A 20,529-nucleotide genomic window follows, 5' to 3' on the forward strand; every position below is an offset into this window, starting at 1 on the left:
GATAGTGCTGGGGAGGAGCTGGTGGTCATGGTACATGTTAGCACCAATGATGTGGGGAAATGCAGTCATGAAGTCCTGGAGGAAAAATTTAGGCTGCTAGGCAGGAAACTCAAGGCCAGGACCTCCAAGGTAGCCTTCTCAGAAGTGCTATCTGTTCCACGCACAGGGCTGGAGAGACAGGCACAGATCAGGAGGTCTCGAGATAGCAAGAGGAAGGTTGCAGGCTTAACTTGTATGGGAAATTGCAGCTGTTTCTATACAAATGCTAGAAGTGTCCGAGGTAAAATTGGGGAGTTGGAGTGCTTGGTGTTGGAGACATTGTGGGTATTTCAGAAACTTGGTGGGATGAGGAAAATCAGTGGAGGTGGGGTGTCTCTGTATGTCAGAGAGGGTATAAAGTCCAGAAAGATTGAGAGGCTAAGAGAATTGGATTCGCTTCTGGAAGTTCTATGGGTTGAAATAGGGGGGCCAAAAGGAAACTTATCACTGGGAGTTTCTTATCGTCCACCAGATCAAAAGATAGAGGAGGATTATAAAATGATGAATGAATTAAAGATAGCAGCTAGACACCTCAGCTAGGCGAGTGGGAGAGATACTGGCTTTCCGCCACGACACACCCTACCTGTCGTTTTTGCCAGATGGAGTACGACTAGTACCGGACATTTCCTTCCTGCCGAAGGTGGTGTCAGAGTTCCACCTGCAGGTTGAGGTCTTCCTCCCAGACTTCTTTCCAAACCCTACATCAGCGGAGGACAGACTACTACACACTCTAGATGTCAAGCGTGCTCTTCTGTTCTATATCCAAAGAACGCATCCAACCAGACGAGACCCGCAACCTTTAGTCTCGTACACTTCGGCACGGCTAGGCAGTCGTATCACGGCTCAGCGCCTCTCGAAGTGGATTGTAGGTCTCATCTAACTCTGTTACCTACTCACCAAGCAGCCATTGCCTGGTCCTATCAGGGCTCATTCTACCAGGGCTGTCGCGACTTCCACTGCCTTTCTCCAGGGAGTGCCAATGCCAGACATTTGTAAAGCCACTACCTGGGCCACGCCTAACACCTTCATCAGGCACTACGCCCTAGACATCCGTACGAACACCGGTACAAACATGGGACATCACATTCTGTCTTCGGCTACGCAGTAAAAGACCTGCCAGCACCCACCTCCAGGTAGGCTACTGCTCGCTAATCTCCCATGGGTGTGAAGCACAGAGACCACGTCGAAGATAAGCAGGTTGCTTACGTAACTGGTCATCTTCGAGTGGTCATCTGTGCATTCACACCACCCACGCTCCTTTCCCGCTGCTGTCAGCTTCTACATTTTCGAATGGGGGTTGATTTGCGGCAGCACTTTGAAGGAACTGGTGGGATGTCCGCGCCAACCCCTCTGGGCATGCACGGTGGGGTTCCTGCGCATGCCCGGAGGGACTGGGCGCGAAAATCCATTAAAATAGAGCTTGCTACAGCACCGATCAATCCAGCGCATGCGCACTGAATCCCATGGGTTTGAATGCATAGATGACCACTCGAAGATCATCCTGTTCTCTAGTTTTTGCTCATATCACTTCAGAGGAAGATCTTAATTGATGGGCAAGTAGGTGGATCTTTGGGTATCCCTGATCCCAAATTGTTTATGGCTCAAAAGTGAAAATTAATCTAGTACAGTTGTCTTAAGGCTGGCACAACATGATCCCTGTAATTTATACCAGTCAACAATCTGTCTGCTATATTTTATGCTAACTGAAGCTTCATTTTCAAAGACAGCCCCATGTAGAATGCTTTACAGTAATCTAACTTGGGTAGCAGCAAAACTATTCCAGGTGTTCTTAGATAAAAATGATTACCTAACTCCTTTTCTACCTAGATTCAGACCTGGTTATAGTATGGAAACTGAGCTGGTTGCCCCAGCAGATTATCTACTGTCAGTTGACAGGAGCTTTATTTATTTATTGAATTAAATTTCTATACCACTCTCCCCTGCAGAACAGGGCTCAAGGTGGTGTACATCAATAAAACATTTAATATTAAATTCACAGTTAAAAGCAATAAAAGAATAATAATAATTGCCTGATGAGATGATGCTAAAGTACTAATTGTGCCACTGCCTCGCAGGGGGGGAAGAGAGAGGCAAGAGACAGGAGTGCCAGACAGATGGAAACTGTCACTGTCCTCAACCAAACACCCGGTGGAATATCTCCACCTTACAGTCCCTGCAGAACTGCATTAAGTCCCACAGGGCACAGATGTTGTGCACCAGGTTGGGGCCAGGGTGGAAAATACCCTGGCCCTGGTCAAGGACAGCCAGATGTCTCTCAGGCCAGGGAGCACCAGTAAGTTCTTATCTGCCAGGACAGGCAGTCCTCCCCCCCCCCCAAGATATGTGGGTCCCAGACCGTTAAGGGCCTTGAAGGCTAACACCAAAACCTTGAAACTGATCCGGTACTGCACCTGAAGCCAGTGCAGCTCATGAATGTATCCACGGGTGGACTGAAGCAGCCCTGGATGCATATGGAAGGAAGGACAAAGAGCCAACCATAAGAGAGGTAGTGTTGAGGCATCCTCCTTGTCTGCCAGGGTGGTGCCTTGCCTGCATGCAACTTGACCAGGTGGTACTTTCCTTGCCCCTGGGTTGACCTGGCCCATGCTGGGTAGACTGAGGAGAGGTGGCTCCCCAGGCTATCAGTCCACCGGGAAAGTCCCAGCGGCCATAATGGCCATTCTGCCCCCCTGCTGAATGTACCCCTGCTGATCCTCTTAAACCTCTCTGCCAGGGATGGCGTCAGCATACCCTGAAGTGGGGCAGCTGCCAGGGCCCATGACTTCTGGTGGGGCCCACTGCTTCTGACTCCCACCCACGCACCACCTCTACCACCTGTCTGCATGCCCTTTCCCATCTGTTTGCTTTAATTGTTCCACCACCTGTGCTCCCCATCAATGGGGAAGTGCCTGTAGGTGGTGCACAAGTGTCAGCACTCCTGGTGCATGGCATATTCTGATCAGTGTTGGTTGGAAAGCGGTGTACACATGGTCCAGACAACAGAGCATGGAATACAGGAAGGCTTGCAAACAGGAGAAAGATGCACAGGTAAGTGGGGGAATGCAAGTGGGAGTGGAAACGGCAGTATGAAGGGACACCTGGTGGTAGGTAGACAGAGGCTCCTGGGCAATGTCTGCCCAGGGTCCTCCAAAACCTGGAAACTTCAGGGTGCTATCCCCCCACTTAAGGTAGGGCCTGTCTGGCATTGACCAGAGCTGGAGCCTTTTCCACTGTGGCTCCAGCTCTATGGAATGGGCTCCCTGAAGAGGTGAGGTGGGCCCTCCCTGGAGATTTTCAGGAGGCACTGCAAGGTCTGCCTGTTTGCCAGGGCTTTGGAGGAAGTTTAAATGAAAGGCATTTTTAAGGGAGGAGGGGTTTGCTATTTTATCTTTGGTTTTGGCTGGGGATGTTTTAACTATTACTATAAGCCGCCTTAAACCAAAAGGAAAGGCAGGATATAAATGTTTTAACAAACAAACCACCCTCTGCTGTGTTTGGCAAGACTTCTGACCATGGAATCCTTTTGGAACAGTTAACCAAAATGGGCATACCGCAATGATTCTGATCTTTTCTTGATGGCAGGTTACAGAAAGTACTGCTGGAGGATTTCTGCCCTATGGCTATTTGCTGATGGGGTACCACAAATTTTGATCTTGTCCTCCATACTAATAACAACATTTTCATGAAGCCTCTTGGAAATATCATCCAGAGATTCAGAACATAATGTCACCAATATACTGATGATATACAATTCTGTTTTGTTTATCTCTCTAAATTCACAGAGACAGTAGAAATACTAAATCAGTGTCTGGAGATGGTGAAGGTCTGAATGAAGGTGAATATACTGAAACTTAATCCAGCCAAAACAAATGCAATATAAAGCCAAATTGGGAATAGGTGTTTAATGTGTTCTGGATGGGGGGGGGGATACATGCCCCCGTTAGATGTTTTGAGGGCCTGCAAAGGTAGAAAGGTGGCATCACCAGCAAGTTGTTCTGTGCAGAGCATAACGCTGTCCCACGGGTGTACCAGAGGAAGTGGTCCCACAGATACACTGGTCCCTGACCGTTCAAGGCCTTAAAGATCAAAAACAAACCCTTGAACTTGACTCGGTGCTCCACCAGAAGCCAGTGCAGCTGGCACAGCACTGGTGGAACATGTGCAGTCCGGGGTGTTTCTGTTAGGACTTGCACCACTGCGTTCTGGATCAGTTAGAGCTTCCAGGTCAGTCTCAAGGGCAGATTTTTAAAAACATTGCTTTGGCAGTAGCTACTACCCCAGCACAAAGATCTTCAAATGTTTGACTGAAGGTAAGCTGTGACAGCCATTTTGTGGCTGGCTCTGCCTCCTTTGGCAGCCATTTTGTGATTGTGCCCACCACATCACGACAGAATTCCAAAGGGGCTCACAGGCTCAAAAAGATTGGGGACCCCTGCCGTAGGGTTTTCAAGGCAAGGTACGATCAGAGGTGGTTTGCGATTGCCTGTTTCTGCATTGCAACCCTGATATTCTTTGGTGGTCTCCCATCCAAATACTAACCAGAGCATCTGAGGTCTTACAAAATTAGGCTATCCAGGTCAGGGCATAAATATACTATATGCATTTTAAAAAGTGATATCAGAACATGGATAAACATGAACAAGTCTCACTTTTCTAAGAAAGGTTACCATTGGCATACTAATCAAAGCTGGCAGAAGATGCTACATACCACAAAGGAAATCTGCATTTCTATCTACAGACCTGACTAGAGCATCCCCAAACTGGGAATGTGTGCCTTTAGGTGGAGTGCAACCCCATTCAGAAAAGCCTGACAGCTCAGTCCTTGATCAGCAGCAACATTAACCAAACCTCAGTTTATTGGCCCTTATCCACCTCCACGCACCAGTTTAAAACTTCCACTAATCTACCCAACTCAGATGAAAAGGAGAAGTAGAGCTGGGTGCCGTCTGCATGTTAATAAGACCACTTTGTATCTCCAGATGACTTCCACTTAGCTTCCAAGAGTGGGCTGGCCTGGGCTATCCAGCTCAAGGCATGTAACTTCAATCTAGGCTACACCAAATATCCCAACACGTGGAAGTTGACGTTCTAGCCTTGGTTTTATAGAACATAGCTCAGGACTGCAAACATGATTTTTAGCTATTTAATGCTCTGCAGTGAAAAGCATTCAAATGCATTATAAGTGTAGTTCAGCAGATCAACTTTCCAAAATGTTTCCTCCCAAAACTATCAGCAACTTTCCTCTCTCTAAAACAAGGTGAGCTTTGCAAGGCCACAATTTTAGCAATTATCTGTCTTGATTTTGGTGCTCACGTGGACCAGTTTTTAGTATGAAACAGTCCATGCTGGATATAGGACGAATAGGATCGAGGTACAACTATCAATTTGCATTTATGGGTGGTTTACTGTGCTGATTGATGGCACTGCCACTTTTAGATTGATTTTAAAAAATTAATTAACCCACAGTTCTGTGTGAAACGTACTGTATGCATAGCTTTCTAGCACTTGACTTAACTCCGTTCACATAAGCAGTGTTTACACTTCTGCACTGTCTTGCCACTGGGTGACAGCCAAGTCATGAAAACAAATGCCCCTTTCAGGAAATGGGAAGCATTATACACACTCTGAATATCAAGTGATTTAGGCAAAACAGAACAGGAGGAGGAGAAGATCGCTATCTCTTTTTTGACCTTGTTGGTATATACCTTGTGAGCAAAAATTCTACTTTGTGCACTACTGGCATGAAAGTTGTGACCAAGCAATTTGGCTACTGCATAAATTAGTTTACTCTGGAGCCATCCTTCCTGAGCAAAGACAAAAATGTGTGAGCCAGAGGCTAAAAAACTGTGAGCTAGCTCAGACGAACTCAGCTTAGAGGGAACACTGGTCACAACCTTGAGGAGATTTTCCCATATTATGTACGGTGAAAGCAAATCCCTGCCCAAACATCTGATTGGAACGTATCTCGTTAAATTTAAAGGTTGGGGTCTCAAGCTACACAAGTTTTACATTATTCAAGTCAAACACCAGCAACTCTGTTAATAAAATATCAGTCCTCTTTGCTGCACACTCTTGGTGTCTAATAAAAAAAGAAAAATTAATTTCAGATTTGTTTAGTTTCCATATAAAGCTACTAAAACATTCAGCTACTAAATCAAATAAAGATCAAATAAAGATAAAGATAAATAGTACCTCAGGAAAGCATTTTTATGGCACCAAGTATACAAATTAACTTTTTTAAAGCCCAGCTGTGAAGAAAAGTTCAAAAACATACTTCACTCAAAAGAACCTGAAACAGAGAAATATATCCCATCCTTATTTATCAAAACATTTATATTCCACCTTTCCTGGTGGTTCCAGGAGGCTTACAATAATAGTTAAAAGCATTTTCAGTTCAAAAGCAAAAATAAAACCCCAAATCTTTCTCCACTCCCTCACATATAGGTTCCTTCCTTCCTTCCTTCCTTCCTTCCTTCCTTCCTTCCTTCCTTCCTTCCTTCCTTCCTTCCTTCCCAGCCCCTATATCTATTTTCTTCTTCTTTGTTGATCTATGGCTGGCCCACCCTGTTACATTATTATATAGTTTGATGCTGGCCTAAGTCCAGGCACTTGAGGGAAGAGACAAAATCACCTGCTTATATACTTCTTCTGTAATGGCACACAAGAGGCTTTTGAAAGTATTTTATTTAACAAAATATTTTATTTAACTTTGAGGGGGAAAGGTCAGGTAGAATCAGAGGTAGGATGTATGAGGTTAACTGATAATAAAAACTGAGGTAACTTTGTAATCACACTAAATCTAGCTAATATATTGCCAACAAGTAAGTTTTTTTACTTTTCAACAAGGTCTTTGAAACGCTGATGAGGCTTTCTTCTCAGTTTCTGCTTTAACGCACAAGCACAGGTTTCTAGTTTTATTGACACTTTACGTTTTGAAGGCAGGAAATGTACAAAATCCTTCTCTCTACATAGACCAGGGATCACTGCTCTTTCCAGAGCTATCTCCCTTTTCACTGGGTGCTATCTCCCTTCTCTTAAATAAAAGCAATTTCCCTTTTTGGCTTGAATGGGGATCCTCATTGATCCACTCACTCCTTTTGCCACTTTCCCAGTTCACAGTCAGTGCTAAACTGTCTCTTCTTTAACTGTCAGCTCACGTCATTTCTTAACTGATGCTCTCCACAGAATTCTATTTGAACAGCCTGTCACTCAAAGGTTCTCAGGCGCTTTCTATAGATGGTATATTACCCCGGAGAAACTTGCTAAATTTGACTAGAATTGTTCAAATCGATGTCTGAAATGTCAAAATAAGGTGGGATCTTTTTACCATAGGTGATGGTTTTGTGACAAAACCAAAAAATATTGGGCCTGGATACATGAAACATTGCAGAATATGTTAAAATGTTCTATACCCTTTGACTAAAAATATTCTTGTTAAATATTTTACCTGAAAGCTGTAAAAAAATGACTCCTATTTGATTCTGTATGTAGTTACTTCTGCTAGAATTTTATATGCAAACTATTGGAGAAGAGTGGAAATTCCTACTAAAGAAGAGATTATAAACAAAATGCTGGAAACAGCAGAAATGGATAAATTGACTTTATTATTGAAACAATACCCAGAAAAAACCTTTGAGAATACATGGACAAGGCTCTACACTTGGTTGGAAAATTATAATAATTTAAAGCTATAGTCAAACAATACATTGGTGAGGATACAGAAAAGAGTTTTTGCTATACTGGCAATGAATGACTAAAATTTTTTGAGATGAACATTTGACCGACATGGTTTAGTTATCAGGCATAAGCATTATAATTACTTGAAGATTTCCCCCTGAGTACGTACGTATGTCTGTGTGTTGAATGTATGCATGGAAAATTTAATAAAATATTGTAAAAAAAAAAAAAGGTTCTCAGACTCTGTGAGGCATTAACTATTGATAGTCCATCACACACCCCTTAAAAGATGCCTGCCAATTCAGACTTTCTCAACAGCTATAGCAAACAGGCAGGCCTTGGAGTGCCTTTTGAAGATCTCCCAGGAGGGAGCCCCCCTCACCTCTTCTGGGAGCCCATTCCACAGAGCTGGAGCCAAGATGGAGAGGGCCTGGGCTCTGGTCAATGCCAGATGCACCACCCTAAGTTGTGGGATAGCCAGCAGATGGCTGTCTGATTATCATAGTTGGTACACAAGGACATATAGGAGATGGTCCTTCAGCTAGTGGGTCCCAGCTCGTGAAAGACTTGAAAGGTCACAACCAGCACCTTGAATTGAACTTGGAAACAGACTGGAGTCAATGCAGCTGTCTCAAAATAGGCAACATATGTTCCCAGAGGCTAGCCCCTGCCAATAGTCAGACTGCCGCATTGTGGACCAATTGTAGCTTCTGGGTTGTCCTCAAAGGCAGCCTGACATAGAGCATGTTGCAGCAATCCAGCTATGAGGTTAACAGACACATGGATTAGTATGGCCAGATCAACTGAATTTAGGTAACAAAACAGATGGTGAATTGGATACAGCTAATAGAAGGAGCTCCTGGTCACAATGCCAACCTGCTTTTCAAACAGCAAGGCATGGCCCATGAGACACCAAGCTCTTAATCTGCTTGGAAAAAGCCAACATCATCCCATCTAGCCCAGTCCCCCAGAAGTTTAGAATTCAGGTATAATAAAGGCTTGATCTTTTCTAAACCTGAAAAATGAATTTCATTTGCTTTTGACCCCACCTTTTTTGACCTCCACCCTATTTATTTATTTGTAACATTTACAAGCCCACCTTTCTCCCAACAAATGGAACCGTCATATATTATGCACATACATAAGCAATCAGGACACACTTCATGCATCTGATGCAGTGGACTCTACTCCAAAAAACTTATCCCACAATAAACCTTTTAGTCTGTAAAGTGCCACAAAATTCCTTTTTGGGGGGGAGGAGGGATTGCTATAGCAGACTAACATGGGTAACCTGCTGATTTTATCTGTGTACCAAATACACTGATAATCCTTGGTCCTTATGCAGCAGGTTTACATGGTATAAATTCAAACTATAAATTCTTACTTTAGAATAGGGTTGCCAAGTCTTCTTACCTTTGCAGCGGGGGAACCTCGCCGGGCTCCGGGAGCTCCTCGACGTTGCGTGCGCGCGCCGGCAGCACGTCACAGGAAGTGACATGCTACATCGCTCACGTTGAGGGCATGGCCCAGATCGTCAGAGGGAAAACCATAGAGTTTTCCCTGTGACGATCTGGGCCACGCCCCCAACGTGAGCGACGTGGCTGCGGTTCAGGGGGCGGAGTTTCCCCCAGGGCCCGATTCCACGGCGGCGGTAATCGGGCCTCCAAAGCGGGGGTTTCCTCGCCCCCACTTGGCAGCCCTACTTTAGAAAGAAGGCAGCTGAATTTCTGAAAAGCCATGTAGTGAGTGCAAAGCAACCAAAGTACAATGGTTAGCTTTCCTCCACACTGCTTATATGATTGCACTATGCTGCCTTGCTGATCCCACAAAATGACAGATGCAAAGGAGGCAAAGATAATAGCCAACACATCTTCCCAATTAAAAGGAAATTATCTGCTGATTCTCTTAAGCTTGCAGTTCTGCATGTATTGGACACAGAGAGTATTCAGAGAGCCATACAACTGTCTCAGAGATCTGAAATTATGCTTCTCAGACTACAACCCCTCATGCCACATGGCAAATCACTTTTGAAACTCAGAGAGTTTACTGAACAGTTTGTGATTTGGCATGAGGGAATGCTGTTCAGACAACAACAGTAACAAAACCCCATTTGGACATGGCTGAAGTAACTTATTTGGATTTTGGCCACGTATCCCAAAGTAAAGAAGAAAATAACTGATGTACGTTTCATACCCACTCACAACAAAGCCATCAGTGGTATAAAAAATGTAAAGACATAGAAAACATTGTGAAACATCTGGAGCCTCTTTCACTGGACATTCAACTTCGTAAAACACGCCTCTGGGATGCACTAACAGAATTTGCTAACATGTAAAAGACATTTATTTAAAAAATAGGCAAACTTACACCATATTTTCAGGTTCTGTTGCACAAGCTCCCACTGCTTTGGTAACATTGACAAGAAGAGCCTGATTGGTTCCAGTGAGTAAAGCAACCAGAGATGGAATGCCACCACATCTCCGGATGATGGTCCGATTGGCTTGTTCTTGACAACATTCCCCTAATGCTCCAACAACGTTTACAAGGACTTCTTCTGGCTGGTCTGTCAGCAGGCCAACCAAAGCTTCTATTGCTTTGTACTCCCTGAATCTGAAAGACAACAGTGGAAGATCAAAATTAATTTTTCAAGAATAATAATCCAGAAAACGTAGTCAATTCCCTTTTAAAATCACAATGTATGTTCAGATATCTTGGAAATTCTAAAAATACAAGTTAATCTTAAAGATCATATCTACACAACAGGCTACAATTTAGCTGTCATCACTTCCTCAACAATGCTTGGAACTGTAAGTTTTGTAAAGATGCTGAAAATTCTGATAGTGATTCTCTAGGCTCCTGTACAGGTTCTAGAACCTGTGAGGGCCCAGCCAAGACTGCTGTCTAGTTATAACACAGGAAGTATGCAGAGCCCTGCAGCCCCCCCAAAAGCTGGGCAGACGTGGGAACAACTGAGCCCTTTAAAAGCTGTGCTGCAGCAAGAGGGGAGGGAGGCAAGCAGTCTGTCAACAGGGAGTGGGTCAAGAGGTCATTGGCAACCCTGACTTACCACAGACCTCCAAGCTCAGTGACGAGGCCTGTGAGACCTATTGGGACACCCAAGGCCAGCCCGAAGTTTTTTTGTGCCCTAGGCGGGGCTACCTTCTGGCCCCCCCCCCCCACGTGTGCCCACCAATTAGGGGATTGTCAACCTCCAGGCAGGGCCTGGAGAAAAGGAGCATGTGCCACAGGAGGTCGCAGTCCAGACAAGGCTGAGGGGCCTTCCTCCAATCCCTGGGGGGGCAAGGGGGGCAAGGGAGGAGCCCAACTCTCAGGCAGAGGGGGCTCCCCTCCTCTCGCTGCCACGCCTCGTCCTCCTCGTAGGCCTGCCTCCCAGAGAGCTGGGCCGAGCCGCAGAAGAGCAGCCAGCGGCAGGGTGAACGGAGGAGCAGGCTTTTGCGCGTGGCGACCCAAGCCGGTTTAAAGAGCCACCCTTTTTTGTGACTGGGGAAGATTTTGGTGCTGGGCGGGGGGCAGTCCGGAGGGGCGGCAGAAACTCCCTGGTCTCCCCGCGCCCAGAGCGCTCCTCTCCACTCGGCTAGCCAGCTCCTGGACGTGTCTCCAGCTGCCTCACGCCTCTGCCTGGCTCGCCCCCTGCTGCTGGCACTGGCAGCAGGGCGAGTCAAAAGCGAGCGGTGAAGTGGCAGCAGGGCCAGTCAGATGGCGGAGAGCAGTGGCAGCGGCAGGAGGCAAGCCAGGCAGCCAGGCGCCCCCGGGCAGGCAGCGGCTGAGGCAACTTCAGTGCGCTGGTTCCCCACCTTGACGCCCCCTCCGTGCTTGGCCCTTCACTCCGCCTCGCCCTTCACCTCCTCAGCCACTGTGCCCTCCGCCAGCTTGCCCAGCAGCACCAGCGGGCCATAGGAGCAGAGCAGCAATGGCACACGGGCTTTTGGAGCCTCCCCTGCGCAGTTCGGCACCCCATCCAGGTCCCGCCGCCCCATCCAGGACCCAGCGCTCTAGGTGAATGCTTAGTTCGCCTAGCGGGTGAGCCAGCCCTGGGGACACCATAAAAGAGGTCAAGAAGACTGGCCCAGGAGTAAGAGGTGGGACACCTCTGCACTGAGCAAGAGTGCCCATGAAGAGGAGGCAGAACTAGGTGAAGGCACCTCCCCCCTGCTTCTGCATTCTGTGGCCCAGCAAGACTTTTTGCCAGGAGAAATGGAAGGTGTGATCAGTGTACTGGGGTTGTGAAATGTGCAGATCATTAATTAAGCATATTTGGACATCAGCATGGTAACTATAATTAGGCCTAAACTTCTGAACAAACATGACTATGTATAAGCCAGCCTTGCAACACCTAAATGTGTCTTAATTTGTACATGTCGTTCGTTCACGCGGCTTCCCACTACACAATAAGAGCCATGCTTGCTTTCATTTTTAAATCAAAAGATGCTACCTGAATGTATGAACAAGAAATTTAAAACATTGCTCATACTTGGTCACATTTTCTTTGCTAATAGCACACTTCCAGATTGCTCCTGTCACTGCTGCAAGAAGTTCTTTGTTTTCAGAATTCGCAAGTAAAGCAGCAAGGGGTTTCAGGCCGCCATGCTGTCTAACGAGGTCACGTGTTTCCTGATCTTCAGCACACTGCAGCAATTAAAAAAGTGACATAAGAATAAGCAAAGGAAAATACAAACTGGCATAAGCAAGCATATAAAATGCTAGTTCCTCTAGCAACAGTGGACACAGTCCTCTAAGTGCTAGTGCTGCCATGCAGTTTTCAAGCATTTCAACTGAGCTTGCAAAGAACTCCCATGTGAGCTCCACTGAAGGAAGGGAAAGGTTTTTACAATAAAACCATTAACAAGTTTTTGGTTTATTATGGGAAAAGAATATTCTCACATTTCCTTGAAACTTTTATTTGAAAAAAATCAGAATAATTTAGAATTATTCTTGAAAGAAAAATAATTTTAGTTTAAAAAATCTGAAATATATCAGCATAGAAAGTAATTTTAAACGTCACTCCAAGACAGGAACAATCAAGGGAGGTGCTCCCATTGCTTTCAGCAAAATGCAATTTGACCCCACCCTGAAGTGCATTTCTATGATCAAGTCTTTTGAATTCCATGGGAATTTCAAGGGGGGGGGGGACAAACCACTGAAATGGTGTGATGCTTAAATCCTGTTCAAAGTAACGGGGCTTACAGTGCACCCCTAAGCAGAATTATGACCTTCTACATTCACTGACTTCAGTGGACTTCAAAGGGTGCAGCTCTGTTTAGGATTACACTGTTAATCACATTTTGCTTTCTCTGTTGTACTCAACCTCTACAGTCCAAAGACACATATATTATACTCCTGGAGATTTTGGGGTACGGAGCCTGGGAAGAGCAGGGTTTGGGGAGAAGAGGGACCTCAGTAGGGTCCCCCGAAGCAGCCATTTTCTCCATGAGAATTTATCTCTGTGGTCTGGAGATCAGTTGTAATTCTGGGAGGTTTCCAGACCCCACCTGGAGATTGGCACTCCTCAATACAGTGTGAACATGGAGCTTCTGTGAAAGCCAGCTTCTCTATTGACCTCTCGCATTGACAAGTTCCCCATACTGAATTGAATGAGGAAGCCCATGCTCATGTACTACAGTTTTGTGTGTGTGTGCATGTGTATATAAACACACATGCAAAGGTTGCATAAAAGAAGCTCCTAGAACAGTCTGAACTAATTTAAGACCAGGGTAACAGATTAGCTGCTTACAAATATGACTGCAGAGCAATGTTCCCTCTAAGCTGTGGAGTCTTGTGAGCAAAAATTCTCCTTTGTGAGCTACTGGCATTAAAGTTGTGAGTGAGCAATTTGGCTACTGCATAAATTAGTTTACTCTGGAGCCATCCTTCCCGAGCTAGGACAAACATGTGTGAGCCGGAGGCTAAAAAACTGAGCTACCTCACGCTAACTCAGCTTAGAGGGAACACTGCTGCAGACACAAGGCTACTTTAGGTGCTCTGTAGGAGCTAACAGATTCCAGAGGGGAATCTATATTAGGTGACTTCCAACAAGCTTTTTACTCCAGTTTGGGCACTCAGTGGCAACAGATTATTTCCAAGGTTTCACACAGCACTGATGCCCACCCATTATCTTTCCATAATTTCCCTGTGCTTTTTCAGACCACCTTTGATCCAACATTTCCTGCCTATATGCAGGTGAAATGCCTTTGTCTTTCATGTGTTTGAGTAGGCGTTTGAGTAGGAGCTGCCACTACCGTACCATCACTATTTTACCATCATTACCAACTGGCCCTGGGAAGAGAGAACGACTGTGTCACGTGGAACTGACAGCACTGATTGAGTGTACCATCTTTGAGACGTCATCTTTTATGGAAGATTATTCTGGAACATCTAGAGCACTTAATATGTTGTAACATTGTAGTGATGGTTTTATATGGTTTTAACCTGTTTTTATGTGTTGGCTTACTCCTATCTGTGAGCCGCCCTGAGCCCTGAGCCCACGTTGCGGGGAGGGCGGTCTATAAATTGACATTATAAATAAATAAATAAACAAATGTGGAAGGTTTGCTGCAATTCCAAACGTTCCATGCCCTTTGGCACTATTTTCCCTGTCACATTTCCCCACAGCTGCCATATCCTCCCCTGCACCAAAGAGAGCTTGGGGAAAGAAAAAACAAAAACAGCAATAGCTAGAAATGGCTGGGAATTCAGAGAACCTAAGAGAGAAATTGCTATAATGCTACAACACTATAGCGATTTAGCTATTGCCAAAAACAAAACAAAAAAGGGTCCCCAGTGGTGTGTGTGTGTGATGGGGAGGGATGATAACTGCAGAGGAACAGGGAAGGAAAGTGCAAGGAACAGGGGTCATTTCGTAGAAAAAGAGCTAGGGGGACTCATTAGCATAACTCATTAGCATATGCCACACCCCCTGACATCACCGGAAGTGTGTCCTCCCCACAGCCGGCGGCGACCTCCAGCGGGCACCAGCAGGGAGAACAAAACAAAAAAGGGTCCCCAGTGGTGTGTGTGTGTGATGGGGAGGGATGATAACTGCAGAGGAACAGGGAAGGAAAGCGCAAGGAAGTCGGCCATCTGGAAGCTCTGTTACGACTGCACTGAATTGACAGCTACTGCAGCAATGGAAAAATCTACAGGGAATCGTTGTCGTGTGGAAGACCCCTTAGTCTACTGCAGATAAAACAGACACCTTAAAGACTTTTTATTCCAGATGAACTTTTGTGGGTAGGAGCCTACCTGTGTGTGTGGAAGTGGACTCTAGTCCACAAAAGCTTATGCTGGAATAAAAATGTGCTCTTTTTAAGCAAGACTCCTGTTTGTAATTCTGTAACTGAAGAATCTAATATTTTGGCAGTACTAGAAGCCAAATGCTAATAAACACAGTGGAGCTTTTTTGCCATGTCACAAAGTAGGTTACTATTCTCTTCCAGTCATTGTGAACAGTACACACACACACACAGAGAGAGAGAGAGAGAGAGAGAGAGAGAGAGAGAGAGAGAGAGCGCTTTTGAACATACCCTGCAAGGACATATTACCATGCGCCCATGCTAAGGTATGGAGTTTTTCATTCATGTAAATACTTATCTCTTCCCACCCCTCAAATGGTCAAGTTTGTCACAGGGAGTTGCACACAAGAAATCCAACCATGTTTACCTTAAAGATGGCACTAGCGCAATGCATTTGAAGTTCCTCATTATCGCTGTTCAGGTTTTTCACAAGGTTTTCAATCATCTTCTCGTTTTTTATTGCAATTCTGTAGCTCGGCTACAAGTGCAAGTTAAATGCTGTAAATTCCATTGTTAATAAATCAGATTGCTATCATTTACATTGCAAAGCACTACCATAAATCTTGGCTGGACCAAAACAAGCTTACACAGATCTCTGATATGGATTGCTCCCTAGCATATTTCAATATGCATATATAACAACATGAAATTTACTTTCCTGGGGTGGAAAGAGTCTGCTGAGGGGAAGGAAAAAAATCAGGCAGATCAGAGATCCTTGCACAGGATCTAACCCATTAATCTTCCACTGCAAGCAAGTTAACACCCACAAAACTCCTTAGTGTTGAAATTATGTTGCTTAGAACAGGACAGCTGTAGACCACGTGCAGCAGCCATCTACTGAGTCAAACTATTGGTCCGGCCAGATCACTACTGTCTACTTGGACTGGCAGCAGCTCTCCAGGGTCTCAGGCTAAGAAAGGTCTTGGACTTCACCTGCTGCCTGTACAGATGTGCTGGAATGCTTAATCTAGCAGACAACGGAGGCTTTTATAAGCACTTTTATGGTGACCGTTCCTTTGCCACGTTTTCATTTTTGCTAATTTTTACACAAACGTGCTGCAGAAGAAAATGCTAGTCAAAATGCTTTCAGTGGTTTTATTTAAAATGTATTTGACATATTACTACCGAAATTACTCTGTGATATATTTGTCCATAAATCAAATTTGAGAAATCAGACTTTTTTCAAGAACTGGAATGCGTTTTGGTTGGATCGCAGCAGAGGTGGCCTTTTTGTTTTCTGTAACTGTGGAGGTCCCTTACCTCAGAGGCACACTCCTGCAATGTCCCCACCACAGGGATTAACATATTTGAATGAGGAGACTTCAGCAACTGAGCCAGCAGGGGGATGCCCCCAGCTTTGCGTATGGCCTCTTTATTCCTGGCGCTTTTGCTACAGCTCCAGAGCGCCAAAGCCCCACAGCGTGCTACCTCAATATCTTTTCCCTGAAGTGGCGTGGGATGTGCTGATCCCGTCGTTCTGCAGCCCAACAGGCCAACCTGGTGCAAAACACAGATCAAAGTAGTGCAGGGGGAAAAACCAACTATCAGGAATAATACAGCTAGATTCGAGTCCAATAGTACCTTAGAGACCAACAAGATTTTCGGGGTATAAACTTTTGAAAGTCAAAGCTCCCCTCGTCAGATACAAGGAATAATACAATTATTTATACATTTTATAAATTCCCAGTCCAGGAACTGGAGTCATGAGCTTCAGTGTGTGCAAAAGGACCCTCTGCCCACAACAGCTGGATCAAGGAACACATTATTCTTGTGCAGTTGTGTTACACACTGATCAGACTCTGGACCATTTCAAAAGTGATGGTTATTACCTTCAAAAAGTGCTAAAGAGTCTGGGGACATGCATCCCTGTCCACAAAAACTATCTGTGCATATTTTGGAGAGGGGGCCGTCCTGTTGCATGCTGGAGATTCTCCCTGAAACATGGTCTGATAGAGGGGCCCCGGTTACAATAGTCCACCCACAGAAGCCCATGAATTCTACTGGATTCCAGAATGCTCTGGGGCATTTTTGGATTCCACACGTATTCTGTTGAGGCCACAGTGGAAACATGGAACATGAAGCTCCTTAAAGCTACTGACAAGGTTGCCCCTCATTGACCTCTCCTACCCTTGGAATGAAACCCAGGCCCCTGGTTTACCACAGAGCTGGGTGACCTGAAAAGCATTGGGAGACATCTAAAACGATACTGGTGGAGAAATCATGCTAAATCTGACAGATCGTGCTATAGAACACATTGTAAGACCTATGAAGTGGCAGTCTTCTTGGATTATTCATCTGCTCTAGACCCTTTTCACTGTGGCTTCAGGCCAGGCTATGTGAGAGAGGCAGCTCAGCTAGCTTTAGCTGATTACTTCCATCTGAGAGCAGACAAAGGCCATGCCTCTCTGATGCTCTTATTGAACTTATCTTTTGTCTTTTAATTTAAAAAAAAATTCTAGTCTAGTCTAGTCAGGGTAATGGAACAACAAGATATAGAGCCTTTTGTGTTTTTCAGGAAAAACGGGTTGTGTGGGTTTCAGGAAAACACGAAAGGCTCGACATCTGACAATAGCACTACAGATAAGATTAGAATTTCAAACAGCCAATCCACATACAAAAGAACCTCCTCAGGAAACAGGAAACCTCCTCAGGAAACAATCCATATACAAAAGAACCTCCTCAGGAAAGCTCCTCCATTAGCATGTTCATAGCCTGGGGAACTCCTACAAGATAATGACTCAGTTCTACCCCACCTTCTGGGGTAGATATAAATTACCTGCCTACCATTTTTCTTCTCACGGAAGAGTACTCCATCTTTCTGTGCTATACCACTGAGGATGCCAGTCGCAGCTACTGGCGAAACGACAGGTTCTATAATGCCAAGACCATGGCCACACAACCCAGAAATTCTACAGCAACTAATGAACTTCAGCCGTGAAAGCCTAAATCAACAACTGCCTGTACACATGCTTTCTCCATTGTGGCTTCTACCCTATAGAATGCCCTGCCCAAGCAGGTCAGGAAGGCTCTCACTCTCCTGGCTTTCCACAAACTATGCAAAACTTGATTAGTCAAGAGGGCTTTTCTGCACAGGTAAAAGGGTTGCATTGTGGGAAATGGTTTATAAACTTACTTGGATAAATGATTAGGAACCATGGTCTATACTGCTGTGTACAGCTTACTCTAAGCAGGATCTTATTATGTAATTCTGTCACTGCTTAATATGTCATGTTAATACTAGCATGTGCCAGTTCTTTCTGGTTGGTTCCAGACTTCTACAGTCCTAATGCATTGTTTATTGAATGTCCCATTTTTGTTGATTGTACTGACTCACTATGTGTAATCTGCCTTGAATCCTTGTGAAAAAGGTGGACTGTAAACAAGCAAACAAACAAATAAATAAATATTCCATCTCTCCAAGGGTCAAACCACATATAACTTAAGAGATGCATTTAGGCACTCTTACAGTTTTTAGCAGGGGTCATTTCCTGCAGGAGCACACAGGAGCGAAGCTCCGGCAGTAAAGAGCCCAAGGGGCAGGCACATGCAACAAGCCCCACCCCCTGCTCCCAGCAGCCCTCAGTAAGAGCAAGAAGCAGCCAGGTAAGTTGCAGAGCCCCCCCCCCCAAGGTCCAAAACAGTCCAGTGGCACCTTTAAGACCAAGTTTTATTCAGGTATGAGCTCTCCCTCCTCTGCGAGGACAGATCTGCACGTTCCCCCCCAATAGCTAGCAATCCAAAATTGTCCAGTGGAGCCTGAGCAGTGGGTGTTGCCTTCTGACACATTTCCGGTGATGTCAGGGGGTGTGGAATATAAAAATAAGTCATGCTAATGAGTTATGCTAATGAGCTCCTGCTCCTCTTTTTCTACGAAATTACCCCTGGTTTTTAGGAAGCTATTTAGCAGCCTGATGAGGCTACATGAAAGGCAGATACATGGTTGATGGGACCAACTATAGTTAAATGGGAATGAAGATCTCACCACTGTTTATCAAGACAGCAATTTTTAAAAAGATTAAATCAATTACCCAAAATGCTATTTAGTTATAATGGATACATACTAGTTTCTTGATTCCACCATGCTGCCTGACTGTTCTTCGTGCTCGTTTGAATCTGGCCACATTAGCTATTGTTTCAGCTGCCAAACATTTCAAATCTTTATCAAGAGAATCAAGTATCTTCACCATGATTTGTAAGCCTCCAAGATCAGCAATTGTCCGTCTGATCTGTGAATTCTGGCTTATTTCCTTCAGGATTTTCAATGAACCAATCTAATCAAAGGAAGAAATTCAGTTTGTAAGATTTTTCAGAAATGCATATAAAGCAGAATTACTAGTGTTTAGATGGTTTAACATGCTAAAAGTCCATTCACCCCACCATGATGTAGAAAATGCCATGATGGGGAAAGGTGCAGCAGTAAAAGCAAAGAAAATACATTCTTGGAGGACAGCTAGACTTCCTTCTTTTCTTTCAGACTGATTCTGGGGGAATTGGCCTGCTGCTCTGCATCTGTCTAACTACACTTTATACTTTCCCCACGGCTGGTCAACAGATATGGTCAGGAAGTTCCATGCTTTCCGGGCACCCAGGACCCTGATTCAGATAAAGAGACAGGGAGCTCAAGCCTTAACCTCCATTCCATTTTCCTGACATGAAATGGGCCTTGGGAGCCAATATTTGCCCCTTGTACTGACAGCCTGCACATTTACTGCAAGCAAGTTTCCCCAAAAGGTGTACAAACTAACTCACCTTACATTTGATTTCTTCAGTATCAAGTAAATTAATCAGCACTTCAAGTCCTCCAACATCTCTGATTGCCAACTGACATGTTTCTTGATACAAATTGAAATCTCTCATTGAACACAACGCTATTACAGTTGCCGTTTGGTTACCCGCCTATAAAAGGGAATAGTTAATATAATGTTGGTATAAATACAACATTTCATTATACAACACTACTGAGTAATTTAAATGTTGGTATAAATACAACATTTCATTATAAAACACTACTGAGTAATTTTTTTTAAAAAAACCCAAAACAGAGCAATCTAATGGCATTAGATAGTGATCATTTCTGTGTATTGCTTAGACAACATTTTCAAGGATTTATTATTGTTTAACAGTGATTAATATTAGTAGCAATTATACAGTATTATGTGTTTGCTGATAATCCATGATTAAGAATTAACATTTTAATGGTTTTAAGGTTATATGTCTAAATATATATTTTTGGACTGAAAGCTAATCTATTTGTATTTGGCGATTGTGTATTGTTTTGACGGATGGTCTTTGACTGTAAATAAACATCATTCATTCATGATTAAGAAGTTCAGTAGTTCAGTGTTATAAAGTTTAACTCAACACCCAAATACGCTGGTAGTCCTACTGTGACTATATGGAGCTGTTTTTGTCCAGGTTACACAATTCCTTTTGTCTAATGCAAAATATGTTTCCTATTTTCAACTTTTATTTTTTCCTACCTTTCAGATGGCAAAAACTATGA

At 44.4% G+C, this 20,529-nt stretch overlaps 1 protein-coding gene across 1 annotated transcript in view; it reads right to left on the bottom strand.

The window, feature by feature from the left end:
• The window catches only part of LOC107120648 (armadillo repeat-containing protein 4-like), a 69,292-nt gene extending 49,376 nt beyond the window's left edge, over positions 1–19,916 (bottom strand). The window contains exons 1-6 of the mRNA XM_015423388.1: positions 19,776–19,916; positions 19,088–19,297; positions 16,287–16,523; positions 15,394–15,504; positions 12,209–12,363; positions 10,084–10,326 (exon numbers count right to left, since the gene is read on the bottom strand). Coding sequence (XP_015278874.1) covers positions 10,084–10,326; positions 12,209–12,363; positions 15,394–15,504; positions 16,287–16,523; positions 19,088–19,297; positions 19,776–19,883 — 1,064 coding nt within the window. The 5' untranslated portion in view covers positions 19,884–19,916. The remainder of the gene's footprint in view (positions 1–10,083; positions 10,327–12,208; positions 12,364–15,393; positions 15,505–16,286; positions 16,524–19,087; positions 19,298–19,775) is intronic.
• Between the last annotated feature and the right edge of the window lie 613 nt (positions 19,917–20,529).

The sequence above is a fragment of the Gekko japonicus genome, unplaced genomic scaffold, assembly GCF_001447785.1.
Source record: "Gekko japonicus isolate JY-2015 unplaced genomic scaffold, Gekko_japonicus_V1.1 scaffold1820, whole genome shotgun sequence".
NCBI classification, from domain to species: domain Eukaryota; kingdom Metazoa; phylum Chordata; class Lepidosauria; order Squamata; family Gekkonidae; genus Gekko; species Gekko japonicus.